At 47.6% G+C, this 17,968-nt stretch overlaps 1 protein-coding gene across 3 annotated transcripts in view; it reads right to left on the reverse strand.

The window, feature by feature from the left end:
• Nucleotides 1–17,968, reverse strand: part of yes1 (YES proto-oncogene 1, Src family tyrosine kinase) — a 106,534-nt gene that overhangs the window by 33,972 nt on the left and 54,594 nt on the right. For all 3 annotated transcript variants that reach the window (XM_072467896.1, XM_072467895.1, XM_072467897.1), the window contains exon 4: nt 16,308–16,406. In XM_072467896.1, the coding sequence (XP_072323997.1) occupies nt 16,308–16,406 (99 nt within the window). The remainder of the gene's footprint in view (nt 1–16,307; nt 16,407–17,968) is intronic.

Below are 17,968 nucleotides of genomic sequence, written 5' to 3' on the forward strand. Positions count from 1 at the left end.
AAAATGTTTGGAAAGCAAGTTGGTGATTTGCACATTATAAGATTGGCCTATTGGGAGAGAAATCATATATTAATATATAAAATTGGGAATTAACTATTGCTACCTCTTGACTTGTAAAAAGCATCTGTATTTTGGGGACAAAGTGTTGGTTTGATTTGAAGTGGAAGTGTCAAGAGAAAAGTGATGAACAAAGCTTGCGCCATTATTTAAGAGAAGGGATGGTCTTGCAAAGTGCGTGTCTTGTGTGTTTTAACTGAAATAGCTCATACAATTTTGAAATGCTGCATTGACAGGATACACAGCCATGTGGCATTCAGATTCTCAACATGTAGGCAATATATTATACCAAGAACGGCGCAGAGGATGGTAAAAGTAACAATGGGTTTGAATTTAATTTAGAATAGCTAGGCCACTATATGGTACGCATTGATAGAAAGGCCAATTTTCCCTCAGACTAATGGCTTTGAAATTCTGGCTACTCTTAGTGATTAAAGAATTGTTCAATTTTAGTTAAACGCAAAATGTAAGAAAAATTGCTTTCATTGGCGTTACAACATTTAAATTCTTAGTGATTATTTTTAAAAAATGTTCTGAGACAATTGTTCGTAGGTTACATGTGACTCAATTCATAAAGCACTCGTCAATAAATGACTATTAATTCCATCTGTGAAGACTTCCAGCTGCGGCTATGCAGAGCTAGGTCGCATATTCGGTAGCTCCTGCTTGGAACGGACTTTTGGGCTCTTTACCGGGCCCCCACGGCATTTGTTTGACATTTCCCGGTGTGGGAAGAAGACTGCAACATTCCCCTGACAGCGTCCCTCAGGAATGATATGTCTCTTGGTTACCAGACCCGGCAGAAACAGTAAGAGATTTGGCTGTAACTGCAGGGGAGAGAGGGGCCTCTTCCAGCATGCAGGCGGGGGAAGGGCAAGCTTAAAGCTGCAAGCTGACTTGAGGGCCTTTATGAAAGGTGAATTCTAGCAGCAGAGGGAACAACTGTGAAAAGATCTCACCAAGGCCATTGAAGAAGCAGGGACGAGGCTTCCGGTGGCGGCCATGGAGGAGTAGGTCGTGCAGTCGGCAGCTCCCACCTGGAACGGACTCTCAGACCTTTTTCAGGAGTTTCCACAGACTTTTTGCAGCAGATTGGTGAAGCGAACACTGCCAAAAGGATTCCCTCTCGAGACTTCCGGTTGCGGCTATGCGGAGCTAAGTCGCACATTCGGCAGCTCACGCAAAAACTGACTTTTGGGCTCTTTACGGGGCCTCCAATGGCACTTTTTTGACGTTTCCCGGTGTGGGAAGGAGTTAATAATAGCTCCCCGTCAGTATATGGCTTTAACTAGGAGCGGGGCGACAAAAAAGGTGGTGGAGGACCAGAAGAAGGGAGGGAAGAAGGACAAAGTGGCGGCGGGCGGAGACCAGGCAGCGTGGAGGCAGTGGGCGGAGGAGCAACAGGAGGGTATCCAGCGCTGCCTCAGAGAGATTAAAACGGACCTGCTAGAGCCGATGAAGGCTTCTATTGACAAGCTGCTGGAGACACAGATGGCCCAGGGGGTGGCGATCCGAGAGGCTCGACAAAAGATCTCTGACAATGAGGACGAGATCTTAGGCCTGGCAGTAAAGGTGGAGGTGCACGAGGCGCTCCACAAGAAATGGCAGGGGCAGTTCGAGGAGATGGAGAATCGGCCGAGGTGGAAGAATCTGCGGATTCTGGGCCTCCCGGAGGGGCAGGACGTAGGGGCCTACGTGGTCACCATGTTGAACTCGCTGATGGGAGCGGGGTCCTTCCAGGGGCCCCTGGAGCTGGAAGGGGCCCATAGAGTGTTGGCGAGGAGGCCCAAGGCTAACAAGGGTGGATGGGACGGGTTGGGCAGTTTTGGTTGGTGGCGGGGCCGGGAAGTGAGGATTGTTTCCCGTGCTTAGAACGGAGGGGGGGGGGGGGGGGGAGCCTGTGGATGGGGAGCGGGAGAGGAGGGTGTGCCACACAATGGGAGGAGTCGAAGGGGATGCGGGAGTGGCCGGGGTCAGCAGACTTGTGGAAGTGCAATGGGGGGAGTAAACCAGCTAGCCGGGGGGGGGGGGGGGGGGGGGGGAGAATAGAGTTGCTGCTGTGCTAAGGTCAAGGAGGAGCTGAAGCGAGTGGGGGGGGGGGGGGGGGGGGTCGAGACGGGGGTATGCTGCTGTGGAGAACGGGCCGGGTGTGGGGGCGTGGCTGGCCGAGGAGGGGTCATGGCTAGTCGGCGGGGGAGGGGAGCGGGTAGCGCCCCTGATCCGGCTGATAACCTGAAATGTAAGGGGACTGAATGGGCCGGTTAAGCGTGTTCGTGCACCTGAAGGGGCTCAAGGCGGATGTGGTTATGCTCCAGGAGACACACCTGGAGGTGACAGACCAGGTAAGACTGAGGAAAGGGTGGGTAGGTCAGGTGTTTCACTCGGGGCTGGATGCCAAAAATCGAGGGGTGGCAATCTTGGTGGGAAAGAAGGTGTCATTCGAGGCGTCGAGCATTGTGGCAGATAATGGCGGTAGGTACATAATGGTAAGTGGTAAGTTGCAGGGAGAGAGGGTGGTACTGGTCAATGTGTATGCTCCGAACTGGGACGATGTGGGTTTTATGCGGCGTATGTTGGGTCAGATCCCAGACTTGGAAGTGGGGGGGGCCTGATAATGGGGGGAGACTTTAACCCGGTGTTGGATCCGGCACTGGATCGCTCCAGGTCTAGGATGGGTAGGAAGCCGGCGGCGGCTAGTGTTGAGGGGATTTATGGACCAAATGGGAGGTGTGGTCCCTTGGAGAATTGCAAGGCCGGAATTGCAAGGAATTTTCATTCTTCTCACATGTCCATAAGGCTTATTCTCGAATCGACTTTTTCATTTTGAGTAGGGCGCTGATAGCGAGAGTAGAGGATACCGAGTATTCGGCAATAGCCATTTCGGACCACGCCCCGCATTGGGTGGACTCGGAGATGGGGGAGGAGAGGGACCAACGGCCGCTGTGGCGCTTGGAGGTGGGGCTGTTGGCAGACGAGGAGGTGAGCGAGCGGGCCCGAGGAAGTATAGAGAGGTACTTGGAGACCAATGACAACGGGGAGGTCCGAGTGGGGATGGTATGGGAGGCACTGAAGGTGGTGGTGGGGGGGGAAGAGCTGATCTCCATTAAGGCCCACAAGGAGCGGGGGGTGGGGGGGGGGGGGGGGGGGAGAGGCTGGTGGGGAGATGGTGAGGGTAGACAGGAGGTATGCGCAAGAGCCTGAGGAAGGATTGTTGAGGAAGAGGCGCAGCCTCCAGGCCGAATTCGACCTGGTGACCACCAGGAAGGCTGAGGTGCAGTGGAGGAAGGCCCAGGGGGCGGTCTACGAGTATGGGGAAAAGGCAAGCCGGATGCTGGCGCATCAGCTTCGGAAGCGTGACGCAGCGAGGGAGATCGGGGGAGTTAGGGGCAGGGGAGGGAGCGTGGTGCGGAGTAGGGTTGGCATCAATGGGGTCTTCAGGGACTTCTACGAGGAATTGTACCGATCTGAGCCCCCACAGGAGGGAGGGATGGGCCATTTCCTGGACCAATTGAGGTTTCCAAAGGTGGAAGAGGGACTGGTGGCGGGACTGGGGGCCCCGATTGGGCTGGAGGAGGGATAGGAAGCATGCAGGCGGGGAAGGGACCGGGGCCGGACGGTTTCCCCGTCGAGTTCTATAAAAAGTATATGGACCTATTGGGCCCGCTGTTAGTTAGGACCTTTAATGAGGCAAGGGAGGGGGGTGATTTACCCCCGACGATGTCCCGGGCACTGATCGCCTTGATCCTAAAGCGGGACAAGGATCCCCTGCAATGTGGGTCCTACAGACCGATTTCCTTGCTAAATGTAGATGCCAAGGTGCCTTAGCCACGAGGATTGAGGATTGTGTGCCGCAGATCATCCATGAAGACCAGACGGGGTTTGTGAAGGGGAGACAGTGAACGCGAATGTGCGGAGGCTTTTGAACGTTATCATGATGCCGGCGAGGGAGGGGGAGGCGGAGATAGTGGTGGCGATGGACGCTGAGAAAGCCTTCGATAGGGTAGAGTGGGGGTACCTGTGGGAGGTGCTGAAGAGGTTCGGGTTTGGGGAGGGGTTTGTCAGGTGGGTTAGGCTGTTGTATGAGGTCCCGATGGCGAGTGTGGCCACAAATCGGAGGAGGTCTGAGTACTTTCGGTTGCACCGAGGGACGAGACAGGGGTGTCCCCTGTCCCCTCTGCCCTTCGCACTGGCGATTGAACCCCTGGCTATGGCACTGAGAGAGTCGAGGAACTGGAGGGGGTTGGTGCGGGGTGGGGAGGAGCTTAGGGTGACGCTTTATGCGGACGGCCTGCTGCTGTATGTGGCGGACCCGGTGGGAGGAATGCCAGAGGTAATGAGGATCCTTAGGGAATTTGGGGACTTTTCGGGGTACAAGCTCAATATGGGGAAGAGCGAGCTGTTCGTAGTTCAGCTCGGGGACCAGGAGAGGGGGATTGGCGAGCTCCCACTAAAAAGGGCGGAGAGGAGCTTCAGATATTTGGGGGTCCAGATGGCCAGGAGCTAGGGGGCCCTGCATAGGCTTAACTTTACAAGGCTGGTGTAGCAAATGGAGGAGGAGTCCAAGAGGTGGGATGCGTTGCCGCTGTCCTTGGCGGGTAGGGTGCAGTCAATCAAAATGACGGTGCTCCCAAGGTTTTTGTTCCTGTTCCAGTGCCTCCCCGTGTTTACCCCGAAGGCTTTTTTTCAGGCGGGTTAACAGGAGTATAATGGGGTTTGTGTGGGTGCGAGGGACTCCGAGGGTGAGAAGGGTGTTCCTGGAGCGGAGTAGAGATGGGATGGGGGGGGGGGGGGGGGGGGGGGGCTGGCGCTGCTCAACCTCTGTGGGTACTACTGGGTCGCCAATGTGACGATGGTGCGCAAGTGGGTGATGAAGGGGGAGGGGGCTGCATGGAAGAGGCTGGAGACGGCGTCCTGTGTGGGTACGAATCTGGGGGCGCTGGCAATGGCGCCGCTGCTGCTCCCTCCAAGGAGGTATACCACGAGCCCGGTGGTGGTGGCGGCCCTCAAAATTTGGGGGCAGTCGAGGCGGCATAGGGGGGAAGTTGGGGCCTCGCCGTGGACCCCATTACGGGGGAACCAGTGGTTCGCCCCAGGAAGAACAGGTGGAGGGTTTGTGGGGTGGCACAGGGCAGGGATACGAAAGTTGGGGGACCGGTTTGTGGACGGGAAGTTCGCGAGCTTGAGTGAGCTGGAGAAATATGGGCTCCCCTGGGGAACACCTTCAGGTACTTACAGGTAAGGGCATTTGCCAGACGGCAGGTGGTGGAATTCTCGCAGCTACTGCCACACACAGTACAGGACAGGGTGCTCTCGGGGGGGTGGGTGGGAGTGGGGAAGATCTTGGAAACTTACCAGGTGATGCAGGAGGAGGAGGAGGCCTCGGTGGCGGAGTTGAAAGGTAATTGGGAGGAGGAGGTGGGAGAGGAGATCGAAGAGGGGACGTGGGCAGATGCCCTAGGGAGGGTGAATTCTTCCTCTTCGTGCGCGAGGCTCAGCCTCATACAGTTTAAGGTGCTGCACAGGGCACACATGACCGGGACAAGGTTGAGCCAGTTCTTTGGGGGCGAGGACAGGTGTGTTAGGTGCTCAGGGAGCCCAGCAAATCACACCCATATGTTCTGGACTTGCCCAACGCTGGAGGAATTTCGGAAGGGCGTAGCGAGGACAGTGTCAAGGGTGGTAGGATCCAGGGTCAGACCGCGCTGGGGGCTCGAAATATTTGGGGTGGCAGAAGAGCCGGGAGTGCAGGAGGCGAAAGAGGCCGGAATTCTGGCCTTTGCGTCCCTGGTAGCCCGGCAAAGGATTCTCCTTCAGTGGAAAGATGCGAGGCCCCCAAGCGTGGAATCCTGGATCAGCGATATGGCAGGGTTCATTAAATTGGAGAGGGTGAAATTCGCCTTGAGAAGGTCGGTACAAGGGTTCTTTAGGCGGTGGCAACCGTTCTTAGACTTTCTGGCAGAACGATAGACATTGGTCAATGGCAGCAGCAGCAGCTCGGGGGGGGGGGGGGGTTTACTTTATTTTTGTTTATGTTATTTACACTGGAGGGTCTGAGGGGGTGTATATACCTGTTGTGTTAAGTCGCGGTGTTAATGTTAATTTAATATTTATGTACGGGGGGGGGGGGGGGGGTTGCTTTTTTAGATTGTGTTTTGTACTTAACCCTGTTGGGTTCTTTTTTCTTTCTCATTTTGTTATTGATATTTTATGAAAACCTTTAATAAAAATTATTTTTTTAAAAATTCCATCTGTGAAATTACCCCAGCTGTGGAAGTGGTAAATAACTAAGCAACGTTCTGGAAATGTAATTTCGCCAATCTTGAACATTAATAAACAAAATTGCTGCTGCATGAGTGAGATAAATTGATACCATGGTATCTTTGGTGCAACACTGTGCCTTTCATGACCTCAGGACATCCAAATCACTTTAGAGCTAATGAAGTATTTCTGAAGTGTAGTCAAGTGTTATGTAGAAAACACAGCAGCCAATTACCACATAGCAAGCTCCCACAAACAGCAATATGATAATGACCAGATATTTGTTTTTGGGATGTTAATTGAGACACGAATATTGACCAAGACACCAGGAATAACTCCCTTGTTCTTCTTCAAAATAGTGCCACGTGATCTTTCACATCCACCTGAGAGAGCAGACTTGGTTTAAGGCTTTATTTCATTTCAAAATGCAATAAAAAGCATAAAATAAATTGAACAAAGTTGTTATTGTTGTGGAAAATATTTGCCAGAATTGCAAATTTATGATATAAAATGTCATACAAGAACAAAAACTGGTCCTAAAGCACAAATATGCAAAAATATCAATTCAATATTTACCAGGTGAAGATTCCTTGGCAGTCTGTGCTATGTATATGGCCAGTTTTTAGCTTTTGGAGGGGAAAAAAAGAGGGAAAGAAGGAAGGGAATTAACTGATTTTGCAGAGAAGGGTTAAGAGTGCTTCTAGTGGATAGCCATTGAAAATGGCTGTCGATTTTCCCCAAGCTACAGGCAACTAAATAACAAAACCAATTAAATAGTTTTGAATTTGTTTACTTCTTAGACAACAGACCTGAGGAAACAACCTTGGACAATGATCCACACTTCACTGCTGCAGAATTTGCTAACTTACCTAAATGGAATTAAATGATAATTTTGTCTTTCAAGCCACCGGTGTGCGCTTTGGATGTTAAAGTATTTAAATAAGTACTCATTAAGAAAATACTACTTTTTGGGGAGTGGAAAATTAATTTAGTCCTGCAGAAGTTAAGCTTTCTACTGATGCAGAAACACCCCAAACTTTAATTGGCTGCTCTCTACAGCATTATTTTTTTCTTTCCAAACTGCAAGCTTTTTGAAGCCTGACTTGCCCAAATGACTGAAGATTGCAGAAGGCTCTGAATAGCAAAAGCGAAACAAAAACTGAACTAAGGTTTAATGAAAATTTAGAAAAGCATAGTTATGCTCAGTACACAAAGTGGGGTACAGGTTAATGAAGTATGGTATCATAAAGGAGATCGTTTCCAATATGGGAAGGAAGTGGGCAGTGCTGAGGTTAGGACAGCTACAAAAGCTTATCTAATAATAAAATATACGTTATTGCTTCTTTACACGCCTGTTAGAAGCAGTCCATGCAATTAGACCAGTATTACAGAGTGAATAGAGAACCTTTTTTAATCCATTTGAAGAATATGAGCATTGCTGGCATGGTCAGCCTTTACAGCCCATTCCTAGTTTCCTTTGAGATACAAATGAGCAGCCCTTTCAGTGGCTAGTTAAAAAGCAACCACATTTTTGTGGGTCTTTAGTCGTATATTGACAAGGCCAAGTAAGGGTGGCAGCTTTCATTTCCAAAAGGAAAAGTGAACCAGTTGGGATTTTACAATAATCCAGTAGTTTCATGGTCAAGATTACCCTCAGAAACATAGAAAATAGGAACAGGAGCAGATTATTCCACCAGTTGAGCCATTCAAGCAGATCATGGCTGATCATCAACCTCGGGTCACTTTTCCCAATAACCCCATATCGCTATATGTCATTTTTGTCTTAAACATGCTCATTGGCTGAGCTTCCAGAGCCCTCTGGGGTAGAGATTCTAAAGAATCCCACGTTCCGATTAAAGAAATTCCTCCTCATCTCAGTCTTAAATCCCTTATTTGAGACTGTATCCCGCAGGTTCATCTATGTACGGTCAGTAAAACAAAGTTAAACTCAATTTGGGAATCTGGAATGTATGAACCCACATGGATAATGAGCAATGGCAGCTGAAGGAAGAAAGCATTGGTTACACCTTCTTCTGGAGAGGAAAACCTAAGGATCAGCCCAGGACAATAGAATTGGATTCACCATCAAGAACAACTTGTCAACCGAATTTTGGAACTCCCTGTTGGCATCAACAAATGCCTCATGACTTTTCGTCTACAATTTGCCAAGAACCAGCGGGCAACAGGCATGAATGCCTATGCCGATAACGAGACAAAGAAGGCTTCTATTCCATCCTGGACATTATATTCTTCAGCATTCCAAAGGAGGAGAAGATCATCCTCCTTGGGCACTTCAGTGCCAGGGTCGGAAAGGACTCCCAAATCTGGAAAGGAACAATCGGAAAGGGAACTGCAACTGCAACCAGGTCCTCCTGCCCCGCAAATGTGCGGAACACCAGTTTTTCATCACTAACACATTGTTCTGCCAAAAAGACATGTTCGACTTCCTGGAAACATCCACATGATTGACTTCAACATCACCCGTTCCCGAGACCAAATGGATGCCCTCATCACCAAAGCAATGACCAGTGCAGACGACCGTTGGGCAGACCACTGGCTCATCTGCTCTTCTATGTCCATCAAATTCCAGCAGCAGTGGAAGATGAAGAAAGAGCTCAGAAAAAAGATCAATGTTGAGTGGCTTCAAGACCCAAGCAGGCTAGTGAACTTCCAACAATGTTTTTTACAAAATCTCCAAAGTGTGCATTCTAATCAAGTGGAGGAAACTGGAAAGAGCTGAAGATAGCCATTATCTAAAGCTGTGAAGAAACCATTGGCTATGAGACCAGGAAACATCAAGACTGGATGACCACATTATCCAAGATCTCATTGTCAAGAAGAGGAAAGCTCTCCGCACCTGGCAAAATGACATCACCAGGGTGGCACAGTGGTTAGCACTGCTGTCTCAGGGCGCTGAGGACCTGTTCGATCCCGCCCCGGGTCACTGCCCGTGTGGAGTTTGCACATTCTCCTGGTGTCAGTTTGGGTTTCACCCCCACAACCCAAAGATGTGCAGGGTAGGTGGATTGCCCTGTAATTGGAATATTTGGGTGCTCAAAATTTTTTTTAATGACCTCACCAGCTAGGCAAAGAGAACTCATCAAACAGCAAAGACGGAGGTACAAAGAAGATCTAGGGAAATCAAGAACCAATAGTGGACGGAGAAAGCTAAGGAGTTGCAACTCCTCGCTGACTAGCGTGATGGTGGGACTGAGGAAGCCCCAGTCTAAGGCAATGTATGGACCCAACACCCTAGGCCTCAAACCTCTGTGGAATAAGGACAGAACATTTTTGAGAGACAGAGAAAACATCAGCCTTCGACAGCGAGAAGATTTCAAAGAACTCCTAAACTATAATACAACCATAGATGATGATGTGTTTGAGGAAATCCCCCAACTTCCCATCGAAGATGATCTTGGACTCCCACCAAGCATGGATGAGGTCGAAGCAGCCATTAAATACATGAAGAACGGAAAAGGCGCAGGAGACATTGATTTCAGCAGAGATCTTCAAACTTAAAGAGATCACTCGCCATCTCCATCAGCTGTTCCTGAAAATCCGTTATCAACCCATCCAGGGCAAGATCCAATGTCTCCCTCCATCCAGATCAATGGAGAAACCTTCCAACACGTGGAACATTTCTCCTATCTGGGGAGCCACCTTTCATCCAAAGCTGACATCAACACGGAGATCCAATCCGTGTCTTTGGATGCCCAAGGATAAGCGTCTTTGATGACCGTGACATCCATGCTGATACGAAGATCCTCATGTACAAGGCAGTCATCCTCCCAATTCTTCTATTGGGCTCAGAAACCTGGACTACGTACAGATGCCAGTTGAAGGCCGTGGAGAGGTGCCATCAACATTGTCTGAGACAGATCCTCCACATCAGCTGGGAGGACAGACGTACTAATTTCAGTGACCTTGAAGGTGCCAAGAGTACCAGGCCATTATCACCTGAAACCAACTCCACTGTGCCATCCACATCCCTAGGATGCCAGAGTCCCGATTGCAAAAGTACATCTTCTTAGCCCAACTGAAGGAGGGCACCCGAACTAGAGAAAGACAAAGGGTGCGCTTCAAAGATACCTGGAAGGCGTACCTCAAGAACTGTAACATAGATGGGAGACCCTTGCTCAGAAGAAACAAACCTGGAGCAGCCTCCTGATTGAAGGGACATAATACTTCGAAAATACCCAATGGCAAGAGGTCCAGAAAAGGACCTGCGAAAGGAATGCCAGCCGTCAAGTACAAGGACCAATTCCACTTATCAAAAAGATCTGCCAAACGTGCAGTGGAAGATGTAGCTTTAGGATAGGGCTCATTAGCCACACAAGGACCAACAGAGCCCGTGGCTAGTGACATGGAGTTTCTTAGGTGGACAATTATACTTGTCAGCGAGTGATTGCTGAAGAGATACAAATTATTGGTAATCAGATAGTGTCAACTGATCATAAGACCAAAGACACAGGAGCAGAAGTAGGCCATTTGGCCATTGAGTCTGCTTCACCATTCAATAAGATCATGAATGATCAAATATGATAATCCTCAACTCCACTTTCCTGCCTTATCCCCATACCCTTAATTCCCTTACTAATTAAAAATATGTCTATCTTGAACATATATTTAGAGTGTCCAATTCATTTTTTCCAATCAAGAGGCAATTTAGCTTGGCCAATCCACATACCCTGCACATCTTTGGGTTGTGGGGGCGAAACCCACGCAAACACGGGGAGAATGTGCAAACTACACACAGACAGTGACCCAGAGCTGGGATCGAACCTGGGACCTCAGCGCCGCGAGGCAGCAATGCTAACCACTGCGCAACCGTGCTGCCCCTCTTGAACAGACTTAACGACCCGGCCTCCATAGGCCTAAGAGGGAAAGAATCCCACAGATTGACGGAATGTGAATCATACAGACCCATTTCACTGCTGAACGTGGATGCCAAAATACTCGCAAAGGTCCTGGCCAAAAGGCTGGAGGGCTGCGTATCAGAGGTGGTCAGAGGTGGTCACAGAGGACCAAACCGGCTTTGTCAAGGGTAGGCAGCTCACAGCGAACATCAGGCAGCTGCTGAATGTGATAATGAACCCCCCCAACCAGGAGAGAACACCAGAGGTGATCGTCTCCCTGGACGTAGAAAATGCCATTGACAAGAGTCGAATGGAGCTACCTCCTCGAGGTACTGGAACGGTTTGGGCTAGGAGCGGGATTCACCGCCTGGGTGAGGCTCCTGTACAATGCCCCCAAAGCGAGTGTCCGAACTAACACCACCAGCTCGGAGTAATTCGCGCTAGCGATCGAACCCCTGGCGATAGCACTGCGGGACGCAAAAAGCTGGAAGGGAATCCGGAGAGAGACAGAGAGCACAGAGTCTCACTTTATGCAGATGACCTACACCTCTATGTCGCAAAGCCACAGGAGGGACTAAAGGCAATACTGCAAATACTGAAAGAGTTTGGAACCTTCTCAGGCTACAAACTTAACCTGGGCAAAAGTGAGACATTCCCAGTGAACCCAAAAGGGGAAGGGACAGAGCTGGAGAGGCTCCCGTTCAAAACGGCCCAGAACAGGTTCCGTTACCTGGGGATCCAAATAGACAGAGACTGGACACAGATCCACAAGTGGAACCTGACCAGCCTGGTGGAGGAAGTAAGAAAAGACCTTCAACGGTGGGCTCACTCCCACTCTCCCTGGCAGGAAGAGTGCAGACGATCAAAATGAACGTACTGCCAAGGTTCCGCTTCCTGTTTAGATCCACCCCGATCTTCATCCCCAAGGCCTTTTTCCAAAACATAGACAGGCTAATCATGGCGTTTGTGTATGGGGGCAACAACCCGAGAATTCCCAAGCCGACACTGCAAAGAGGGAAAGTCAGAGGGGGCCTGGCTCTACCGAACCTACAATATTACCACTGGGCAGCAACAGCAGAAAAAGTGAGGGGATGGATACAAGAACCCGACACAGATTGGGTACAAATGGAGGAGGCATCCTGTAAAGGAACAACACTCAGGGCCCTGGCCACAGCAGCACTCCCATCCTCCTCAACAAGGTACACAACGAGCCCAGTGGTAGCGGCCACACTGAGACCGTGGACCCAGTTGCGACTGCACTTCGGGATAACCAAAATGTCCCTTATGGCCCCCATCTGCGGCAATCACAGATTCCCCCCAGCCATGCTAGATACCACCTTCAAGAGATGGAGGCGGGACGGGGGCACATTGACGGTCGGGGACTTCTACGTAGGGCGCAGACTGGAGACACTGGACGAACTGACGAGGAAGTGGAAACTAGCAAGAGGACAGGAATTGAGACACCTCCAAATAAAGCACTTCCTCCGCAAAGAGACAGGAGGGTACCCCGGGGCCCCATAAAGCACTCTGCTAGAGGACCCGATAGGCACAAGCAGCGAGAAGGGGGGGCTACATGGGAAAATATATGGTCAGCTACTGGACAGAGCCCGAACACCACTGGACGGGACCAGACAAAAATGGGAGGACGAACTGGGGACAGAGGTAGGATGGGGACTCTGGAGCGAAGCACTGAGCAGGGTGAGCTCCACCTCCTCCTGCGCAAGGCTAAGTCTAATGCAGCTCAAAGTGGTGCACAGAGCGCACCTGACCAGAACCCGAATGAGCAGGTTCTTCCCGGAGGTGGAGGACAAATGTGAGCGGTGCCAGAGGGGCCCGGCCAACCACACCCACATGTTTTGGGCTTGCCCCAAGCTTGCTGGGTTCTGCACAGCCTTCTCCGAGGCAATGTCCAAAGTTGTGGGGGTCAGGGTGAAGCCATGCCCAATAGTGGCAATCTTCAGGGTATCGGAGCAGCCAGAGCTACACATGGGGAAGGGGGCCAATGCCCTTGCTTTCGCTTCCCTAATCGCACGCAGGAGAATCCTGCTCGGCTGGCGATCGGCAGCACCACCCAAAGCTGCAGACTGGCTCGCTGACCTCTCGGAATTTCTCCACCTGGAGAAGATTAAGTATGCCATCCGAGGGTCAGAGGAAGGCTTCCTGGATACTTGGGGGCAGTTCGTCAGCCTTTTCCAAAACCTTTCGAGGCCAGCAACGAGGAGTAAGCCAGGGAAAAACCAAAACAAAAAGATGAAGAACCAAACGACTGTAAATGGGGAAACCACAAGAGACGAGGAAGGGTGCTGAAACCAAGGGGCGGAGGGGGGGGAGAAATATCATAGACCGATCCAGAGGGCAGCAAAATGTACGTACAATTAGTCAAATGAAGGACAAAACAAACCTGTGTTTAAAATAAAGCAAATTAGCGCAGGCAAGAAAACTGTAATGTATATAAGTAACAATTGTTTATAAATGTGAGAAAAGGCAATAAAAAGATTTTTTTTTTTTAAAATCCCACAGATTCACTACTCTTTGAGAGAAGAAATTCCTCCTCATCTGTCTTAACTGGGAGACCCTTTATGAAATTATGCCCTCTGGTCCTAGACTCTCCCACAGGGGCAACCAGCCTCTCATCCTCCCTGTCAAACCCCCGGAGAATTCTACGTGAGGTCACCTTTCATTCTTCAACTCCAATGAGTACTGCCCAACCGATTCAACCTCTCCTCATAAGAAAATCCCTCCATACACAGGATCAACCTGGTGAACCTACTCTGGACTGCCTCCAATGCCAGTATATATTTCCTTAAATAAGGGTCTCAAAACTTTTGACAGTAAATAAGGGGATCAAAACTTTTGACTTTTAGACCTGGTATAGTTTTAGCAAGACTTCCCTGTTTTTATACTCTATTCCCTTTGAAATAAAGGCGAACATTTAATTTGCCTTCCCTATTACCTGCTGAACTTGCATGCTAGCTTTTAGTGATTAATGATATATGCACGACCACCCCCCAAATCCCTTTGCGATGAAGTTTTATGTAGTCTTTTTCCATTTAAATAATATTGAGTTCCTTTATTCTTCCCACCAAAGTGCATAACTTCACATATTCCTACATTATATTCCATCTGCCAAGTTTCTGCCCACTCACCTAACCTGTATATCCCTCTGTAGACTCTTTGGATCATCCTCACCACTTGCCTTCCCACCTATTTTTGTGTCATCAGCAAACTTGGGAATAGTACATTCACATTCCCCATCCAAGTCATTAATATATATTGTAATTAATTGTAGCCAACACTGATCCCTGTGGCATTCCACTAGTTACAGGTTGCCATCCTTGAAATGCCCTTCCTATCCTAATGCTGTTTTCTATCTGGTAGCTAATCCTCTATCTATACTTTTTCAATCTGCTGAAATCAAAAATTACATTAATTAAAATGAAAAATAAATTGTATTTTATTTTTCATATTTTTACATCTGAGGAACATTTCAAACATTGAAATGCAGTCAAACGTAACAGCTAATTAATGCACAAAAGTGATGGAAAAGCCTAGCTGCCGGCCCACAGAATCTGCCTCACAGTCATGCTGCAACTGGTCATCAGAAAGAATTCTGGAAAATATCTCTCCGAAAATGAAAGGCTATGAAAATGAGTTCTATAAGATCATAGTGACCACAAAACAGCCAATGTCCTACCTGTTTTTGAACAAAGTGATACTAGTCTTAGCCAGAACTGGTTCTGCTCTCTCTGAATGCTTGCAGTGAATCCGCGCTCACTTCACTAGCTGACAACGTATTTCAGAGGTAAATGGACTTCTGAGGAAAACAATCTTTTGATGTGTGATCTAGTTCTATAATTGTGTAACTTATTCACATATCTCCCTCTTTCTCCCTAACCGATTCAATTCAAATAATCAAATCAATGGACATGCTCCAGTCCCTTCATTAGTTTAAATACCTCAATAGAATCTCCCAAGGTCTATATTTTTCTTGATTAAAAACACCAAGCTCTCTTAGTCTATGATGATAAGGGATCATCTAATGGCCCTCCTATGAATCTTTTCCAAGACATTCACATTGTCCAATATGTGAATGAACCAAAACTGGACTAGGTCTAAATGCTGCCGAACCAAACAAATTCCCACAAACAGTAATGAGATGAATGACAAGATATGTTATTGGTGGTGGCTGAAGGATGAGCGTTTGTTGTAACATCCTGCTCTTTGTATAGTGCCACGTAAACTCAAGATGTCTGCCCGAACAGACAATCTATTTCACATTTTGTTTGAAGAGCAGGGACAATGCAACATTCACTCTTCACTGGACTGATGTGTCATCTTTAGTGATCTGTGAAAATCCTAAAATGGAACTTGAACCTACCTTCTGAACGAAGGACAGATTGCTACCAACTGATGTCAACTTAACTCACTTCAAGACGAGTTCAGAAACTTTGGATAGTAAACTGACAAACACTAAATCAAAGAATTTGGACCACGCAAGTGTTTGCATAAACTGGAGCATTTGAACATTTGGGCCAGTATATTTTCTCAAACACAATCTCCAGATACACATAGCAAATACTCTCCATGGTCTCTAATAAAGGCCTCACAATTCCATGCGCGGTAAAGTGTCTCAACGTCTCTTTAAAATAAATTGTGCACATATACACACAGATAACCAACTTGTTCCATGTCCTTCTGATTTATCATTGTTTTCCAGTAGAGCCCTTCCATCAGATCGGACATAATCCACACACGTGACCCTGCATATTAAATCCTGAAAGCAACAACAGCTCTCAATGCAACTGCTGGATAAGAAGAAATATTTATCATGCCTATTTATAAAACTATTAAGTTACTTCATGCCCCTATAGATAAAGATATCTTAGAATTACAAAACTAACCACAAAATGGTATGAGACATGCTTGGAAGAAAGACCTGCAACAGCAGAAAAAGTACATTATACTCCGGAAAGCTAATGATAAATCTTGAGTCAGCTGTCACCTTCGATCCTAACAAACATGTTAAAATAAACTTTTTAAAAAATTAAACATCTAGCAGACTTCAAATGGTGAAATTCTGGACACATGTATCAAACTTTCTTTCTCAAAAACTTGAAACAGAGAACAAGGTCTTACTCTTCTGCTTGGATGGAGTCAGCAGGAGCCACATAATTGCTGGGAATGTAACCATTTTTCCCTGTAGTGATAGATCGAGCTTCCCACCAGTCGCCTTCCCTGTAAGAGCAAAAGAGCACCAAATATATAGCAGTTTTTTGAGTTGTCATTTAGGGATATTGCAATAAATGCCACTTTAAATATTTAATCGAAGATCTGAAGTATGAAACTGGATTACAAAATCACATCAAAAATGTTTTAAGGAAGGACACAGAGAACATGCATTTATACAATACTTCTTACATCCTTGGGTTACCTCAAAATATTCTGAACCCAACAAATTACTTTACGGCTCATAATCACTAATTCACTAAAATCCTTGAATCACATTTCTGGTGGGGTTAGCTGAGGGCTGAAATCTGGCTAGGGAACAGTCTTTTTTCAAAGTAGTGCTATGGTGTCCAGCTAAACAAGCATGATAGAGCCTCAGTTTAACAATGATCTGAAAATAGCACCTTCCACAATACAGCACTCAGCATTGTTTTCTGTGAATCTGAAGTATTAAAATACACAACAAAAAATTGGAAATGCTTCTGAGCAAAGAATTACATCAGGAAATTGGAAGGGATTAAATCATAGAGGAAAAATGTGAAATCTTAAATAGTGATCACTTTGTTGATGTCTACTATATATAGAGACTCAAATTCATGGATCACATGAAAAGAGGTAAAGCTTCTTATTCCTCACAATGCAGCAATTTGTTTTACAGAACTTTCAAATCACAGTACTTGCAGTATAGCTTTGAGCACGGTAGCTTGGTGATTAGCACTGTTGCTTCACAGCGCCAGGGGCTCGGGTTCGATTCCCGGCTTGGGTCACTGTCTGTGCGGAGTCTACACGCTCCCTTCGTGTCTGAGTGGATTTCCTCCGGGTGCTCCGGTTTCGTCCATCAGGTCCTGAAAGACGTGCTGTTAGGAGATTTGGACATTCTGAATTCTCCCTCGGTGTACCCGAACAGATGCCGGAGTGTGGTGATGAGTGGATTATCACAGTAACTTCATTGCAGTGTTAATGTAAGCTTACTTGTGACACTAATGAAGATTATCAGTGGTTTTCCAACTTTAAGGCCTAGCTCACTGTTGAAAAATGTTGCTCGGAGTGTCCAGGTGGAGCATAGCAAGTGGGTTGAGAGAATAAACACCAATATTGCATGTGTAGCAGCCATACTCTCCCACCAAATCCTACTCAAAGCATCATGCATGACAACAAAGCAGTGCACTCCCAAAAGCATTTTCTCCTAAAAGGTTAGCACTTCCTTTAAAAGGTGTAATGCCTTCTCTATGATGGCCATTACCAAACAGCCTAAATTGTTAATATTTAAATCAGATCTGTAGAACAGCTTTCTTAAGAAATTAATTGCATTTGAAAGACAGATAAATATATTTAGAGCTTAAATGTTCCTTGTATATTTGCAAATCATAAGTGTCAAAATAATAAAATAAAAATGTTAAATATTGGGAAAGACTGAGCAAGTTTGGCAGTGTCTGTGGAAAAAGAAACAGAATTAACCTCGGGTCTGTATGATTCTTCTTCAGTCATAAGGACCTGAAACGTCCTTTACGGGGCTGGTTTAGCACAGTGGGCTAAAAAGCTGGCTTGTAATGCAGAACAAGGCCAGCAGC

This window comes from Scyliorhinus torazame, chromosome 11 (genome assembly GCF_047496885.1).
Source record: "Scyliorhinus torazame isolate Kashiwa2021f chromosome 11, sScyTor2.1, whole genome shotgun sequence".
Classification (NCBI taxonomy): domain Eukaryota; kingdom Metazoa; phylum Chordata; class Chondrichthyes; order Carcharhiniformes; family Scyliorhinidae; genus Scyliorhinus; species Scyliorhinus torazame.